Below are 6,265 nucleotides of genomic sequence, written 5' to 3'. Positions count from 1 at the left end.
CAGCGCCCGGCCGGCCGGGCGGGAGGAGGCGGAGGAGCCCCGGCGCCTCCCAGCAAGTGCAAATTGATGAGTTAAAACTCACAATGACATCTTTAGTGTCCAGGGAACATTCGAAGCATTAACACTCGTTTAACACCTAAGCACAACACTCTCGGGAAACAGGAGATAGGCTGTTGGAAGCTTTTAATTTGAGTGCAACACCAGGTTCTTTAGGAAAAACCCTATTGCAGAACATGTGGCTTTCACATTTTATGTATTCGTGGCCTGGAAAACAGAAAATTCCTGTGCTATTCCTGTTCCTAGGCAGAGCGTTTGATTATCTCGAAGATACACTTCGGGAAACAACACCAAGTACTAGCTAGGTCTGGAAGCTGGAGCTCCTTAGGGACAGGAGATAAAACTACCGTTCCTGGCTTTGAGGCACTTGTCAAAGGATAGTTTCTACCCCAGCTCCCATTGCTTCAGAACACAAAAGGGCTGATCAACAGGACGAAGTGACCAGGTGAAAGCAAATTCCTCTGAGCCAAACCCAGTCCTACTTACATCCACAGCAAAACTGGTTTAACTTGATGGATGTGCAAAATTCACACCAGTCTGGGCCCACGAGCTTGACCTGCTAGTGTCAGTGCAGCTTGCTGTCCCCAGCCCCAGGAGAAATTTCAGTACCACGCACTGTGTGCTCCTTCAATAAAGGCTGTTTCACTTAAATTGGTTTTAAAAATGACCTTTTGGAGTCTACACCTTCTAGAAAACCTCCCATCTCCCAAACTATAGTCCATATTTAATAATGTATCTAAAAAATCCAATTTCTTCCTGTGATGTGGAGGGCTTGACTAGAATGGAAGCTAGTGTCCCTTTTAGGTCTTGTACCAATGATTCAGTGCAAGGAGGTAGATAACTGCTGCCAGCATGAACAAGGTTTGGCAGCCCATCTCAGCTGGGCTAGCAGAACTAAGTGCTAGAGTGTCTCATGGCTCCCTGACACACTCTTCTAAGTAAATCCTGTGCCCATTCAATCCTCCTCAGTCCAAAGGACAGGTTTTCATGCTGAGCACAAAGTACAGAAATTAACCTGGTGGAGCAGAAAGAGGCACTCAAAAGAATGAGCCCTTCCAGTAACATAGTCCTGTATCCACTATAAATGAAGGGCCTTCTACTGCAAACCTTACAATAGCCCCACTGAGGTCAGCTGGATAGCACAAACCTTTTCAGGTAGAAAAATATCCTATATCCATTACAGAAAAGGGGCCTTCTCCTGCAAATGTTACTCTGGCCTAACAAGAGCTGTGCTGAGATCTACTGGATAGCATGGGAAAAAGGTAGAAAAAGTCTAGGATTGGTCCTCAAAACACTTCCATCTTAGCAAGCACTGCCCATCCCAGCTTTATTTGCTGTAAAGAGCAGGAACTCCTTCACCCTTTTCACATTTACCTGAACCATAATATGCAAAACTGTGTATGTTTATAAAATGTATCAGGCTGTCCATTTTCCAACACTGGCAATAAACAGCTTGTCCCACAATCTGCATTTAGCTAGACAGACCATTATTTATGAGCAGAATGTGCTATGCATTGATTGAGTGCCTGAAGATACTGCTTGGGAGCCCTGCTCAACTGCCAATGCTGCAACTGCCAAATTCAGTCCAGTGCTAGAAGCCTTTTGGACAACTGCTACACTGTACTACTAACACTATTTCAATTCCATAACCAAATTCTCCAAGGCATATCTGGGAGGGTTAGCAGAAAACTAACTTTGTGACCTGCTCTAGGTGGTCCTGCTCTGGCAGGGGGTGGACTAGATGATTTTTCGAGGTCCCTTCCAACACTTAACATTCTGTGATTCTGTGAAAACACAACATGGTATATGGTCTGTGTTACTGGCTTTTATAAATAAGGCTGACAGTACAAAATAAGAAAAATTGGAGAAGTCCAAAGCCCTCTCTAAAGCTGACCAAGATTAATTGCCAGTATCTCAGGCATGCAGACAGTTGCTGTACTCTTAAGGACTGAATAACTGCCCTAAATATAGTCAGTGGGTTTTAAAAGGCTGCCTCACAGTTAAATTGTGAATTTTCCTTTATTAATTTCTGGCTAGAGCTGATCGCTCACTACTCCCTTCTGTGCATGTTGGGGTAAGGATGCATACCTATAGAACCCTCAAGTGAAATAAATTGTTCTGTACCCCTCAGTTAATTCTGCATCTCTGGCCTTGGTTTTAGTTGCTGTGCATGGTTGTAGAACACTGCTCTCTGAGAAAAGGGGATGCATGTAGTGCATGACTGCAGTTACTGTGGCAGGTGTTGGAGGAGCATATTGCAGCAGATACCCTTAAAGGTTTCAGGCCATTTCTCCACAGTACCATCCACAGATCTTTCTGTACATTGCAGAATTTTCTTAACACCCACACAAACCCCTGTGGCAACATCGTCCCAGTGCTGGCTCCTGTATGCCATGTTCCCAAACGTGCAGAGCAGCACTTGGCTGGTCCTGTGCCACAGCAGGAACTTTGTCACTGCAGCTCTGAGCTGTGGTTTTAGCCTTCATCAGCCAAGGAGCAGCTCTATCTTCTCACAGTGCTGAGAGGAGATGGGTTGCCAGCTTCAGAAGCAACTCTTCCAAGGGGAAGAGGTGGTTTTTGTCAGAAGAATCTGATAGGAAACTACTCATTATGTGAGAATAAATATGTCTGTGTCCTCTGTAGAGAAATGTAGGAGGAAGACACAGCCTTTGTGCACTTCCTCCAAGAGACTCGATGTGTCCAGGAGGTTAGCTTGTGTCTACAGCATCTCTAAGTCTGTGAAATCCTTTATGCTGCTGAAGGAGGAGGGGGCCATCAAGACTTTTATACCAGGGTCCCATTCTTGCTGTCATATTTCAGCCTGGGCCGGGGGAAGTTGAGGGTGGCATACTCTGTGGCATTCTGCATTTGTAGGTTCTTCACCTCTGCTGCAGAGCGCTCCCGGACCTTGGTGAACACCTGGATGTCTGCGTAATGAATGCTGTCATCCTGCTTCATACTCCTGGGTTTACTCACAGGGGCACAGACAGGAAACTCCGGAACATCTTCATACGTTGGAGCCTGTGGAAAGAGCTCTGGAAGGTCAGCCCCCTGGGCTGCTGCTCCACACGCCCTCCCCAGAGCAGGCAGAGACACCCTGCACACAGACCCCAGCACCACCCGGCCCTCTGACACCTCAGGCTCAGAGAAAGATTTCATCCTATGGCTTCCACTGCACTTTAGGGGGAAGAAAATGGGCCTGCATCATTGCGCAGCAATGCACGTTGTGCCCACAGCCATTAAAGCCTCTACAGGATGAGATGATTCATGGCTCTGAGGAAGCTGCCCTTGTCCTCCCAACACATCTAGCATAGGAAGAGGTGGCCAGCGCTGTCTTCTCAATATACAGCCAGGAAAACAGCTCTGGGAAGCTGCTTACCTTCCTGCCAGGCTGATGCTGTTGGCTTTCCTGTCTCACATTAGTTCCTGAAAAAGAAACATCACCTATCAGTTTAACACAACTGTTAATTGTTCCACCTTTGAATGCAGAAATGGGCAGTTCCTACTGGACACAAATCAAATTTCCATTTCATTTGACACCCTCAACCCTAATGCCTGCCTCCAAGAAGAAAGCCTGGGCTTGTTTCTTTGGAAAAAAAGGTTTCCCAGGATGACAACATGCTATGGACCACAATGTTCTTGGCAGAACTGAGCAGGACAGACACAGCACAGAGAGCTTCCTTGTCAGCCCTTGGAGAAGTCAGATGCAGTTTTAACTTTGTTATTTCCTTTGCTGCCTGGCAAAAATATTTTGCCCAGCATGGTCCAAAGGCTGCACGACACAACTGGGCTGCTTGGGAAATGCTCTTTATTCTCAGGGACTGATGTCAGAGGGATGTTTGCAGCTCTTACAGGAGTCTGATGCAGCTTCTGCTGTGCTGCCACCCAAGAGTACTCACGTCTTTTGATGTGAGACTCTGGTATTTTAAAGATACTGCTAAAGTCCCTTCCCTGCACCCCTTGCCAAGTCCCATGACACATCACACACCTTGCTTTAAGTTTTAAAGAAATCTTGCCTCTTGCTTCTACCAAACTCCTCTTGAAGAAGGTTAGGAGCAAAGGAGTACAGGAGGATACTTCAGCCTCACAGATCCAATTCACAGTCAGCACTTACTAATGTCAGCTAACCAGGGGCTCAGTCACTCTGCTTCTTTTGCCCACTGAAGCATTTTCACAAATCCTTACCTTGCTTCTCCTTCTTTCTTTTAAAAGTTGAAGGACAATTCCTGAAATCAGAGAGAGATGTCAGCTCTGAGAAGCTCCAGCCTCTGCTCTCATAATGTGCAAACCCAAACGCACCACCCCAGGTACCACATCTGTGAGTAAGGAACAAGGCCCAAGAAGTGTCTCAGAGGAAATCTACTGAGCCATGCCAGAGCCTAAACGATGCTTGAAGGCAGAAGGTCCAAAGGAGAGATGTGGGGATATGTTTTCTTCTTCTGTGTCACACCTACAGTACCCCACAGATACTTCCAAGAGTCTTTGCCTTTCAGCCCTACTTGGCTTCCAATATGTGTATGCATGAGTGAATGAGAACAGACTGCACTGTAGTTTTGCAGCTACATTTCCACAGCTGAATGATCAAAGACACAGGGTGCAGAACATGATCCCAGTGTTCACAAAACCCTTCTCTTAGGGCCAGATGCTCTGCTAGTCCTGTACCCTCCACTTTGATCCCCTTGCCCAAGGAGCAGCTGTGTGCAGACCTCATGCCCATTTAATTTTTCAAACAGTTTTCCTGTTTTCAGTTTTCCACTTAAAACACAACCAAACAACCTATGCACTTAAAATAAGCCAAGACAAACTCTTATCTCAGCTGTACCTGTGTGACCAGAGACAAGCCAAATATAGCTGCATCCCAGCCATGGGATGAACAGGAGCCAAATTCATTCCAGCTGTAACAACAGAGCCAGGAGCTGAGCTCTGGCAGGCTGGTGCTGGCAGGGGAATGCAGGCTGTCTCACAGAGCAGAAACATGTCACACTCTAGGCCAAATGCAGGAAAAAATGTTATCATTGCATCCCATTTGGAGGGCTGGAGGAGAGCAGGTGCCAGAGCTTGTGTGGCAGCTCCTGTGTACACACATCCACCTGCTGCTGGCCACCAACCAACACATCGTGCAGCTGAGGGTCTCACGTGGGTGCTGCCACAGGTGCTGCAGCACAGGCTGCAGCTGAAAGTGGGCAGCTAGAGCTGTTCATGGAGCTACACAGTGACCAGATGGTTCCAAAGAAACATCATCTGTGCCACAGGACGTGCATTTGCCACAGCCCTGCTGCAGGTGGGAAGGATGAAGTGCAGAGGGCTGCCTGTCCCAGCTCTCAGAGGCAGGTTCAGTGGGTGGGTGAGCACGACAGCATGTGCAGTAATGCCTTTGGCACTCCAGTGGAAAAACAAAAAAAGCACGAACATGGGCAAAGAACCTGAAGACCTTCAAAATGATCAGTAATGATTAACCCGACTTGCTAGACCTGGCAAGTCAAAGGCAGCTTTGGGGAAGGCAGGGTGGCCATGTGCCTGTGCAAAAGTATCTGACACTGCTCTCAGGTCACTGATAGGTGCTGGCCCAGAGAGGCACTAACAGCCCTCTGTCCATGACAGACAAAATCCTGGGTGCTGCCCCCAGGAGTTGGGGACCTAGCTCAAAGCAGCATTGGTTTGTCTTGCTGTGGTTCTCACTTGGCTCTTGCAGCTTCCCCTTGCTCTGTCTGTCAGCTTGTGGGGTCTCCAGGGCGTTCCTTGCCAAGGCTTGTTTGCTAGAACACGTTGCTTCTTCAGAGAATTCAGCAACCTTGTGCAGTGTAATTAAAACAGCACCATTTGCAGCAAAACCAGCAGGCTGTCTATCCTTTTTCCTGGGAGGTAGCTTGCAGGATCATCTTTCCAGCTGCTTTTGCTTGTTTTGGTTTCCTTCCTTTGCAGAGAGAATATTAGCAGCCAGTGTGTAGGCTGGGGCTATTCTGAGGCTGTCTGCAGGCTAATCCCAGCCAGGCAGGGGATGGCATCTCCCAGCCTCAGCTCTGTGGTGATCACAACGGATGTGGCAAGGGAAACAAGAGCAGGGCAAACCTCTCCCCCTTCTCAAAACCAGGTCAGACACGTTGTAACTAACTCACAGCCTGCTAGAAGCACATTGTGTTCTGTGGGACAGCAAGCATGTCCCTGCTCCTACATTACTTCTTCTTGTTTCCCCATGTCAATGCCAGCC

General features: G+C 47.7%; 1 protein-coding gene across 1 annotated transcript; it reads right to left on the bottom strand.

The window, feature by feature from the left end:
- Positions 1-2,841: 2,841 nt before the first annotated feature.
- Positions 2,842-4,373, bottom strand: LOC103768084 (chromosome unknown open reading frame, human C11orf52; the record flags this gene model as incomplete). Its single annotated transcript, XM_008935216.1, has 3 exons — positions 2,842-3,078; positions 3,437-3,483; positions 4,243-4,373. Coding segments are annotated over 3 exons (415 nt in total), but the record flags the coding sequence as incomplete, so codon positions are not given.
- Between the last annotated feature and the right edge of the window lie 1,892 nt (positions 4,374-6,265).

Source organism: Merops nubicus, unplaced genomic scaffold (assembly GCF_000691845.1).
Source record: "Merops nubicus isolate BGI_N331 unplaced genomic scaffold, ASM69184v1 scaffold3702, whole genome shotgun sequence".
Taxonomy (NCBI): domain Eukaryota; kingdom Metazoa; phylum Chordata; class Aves; order Coraciiformes; family Meropidae; genus Merops; species Merops nubicus.
This window is presented reverse-complemented; position numbering and strand designations above follow the sequence as displayed.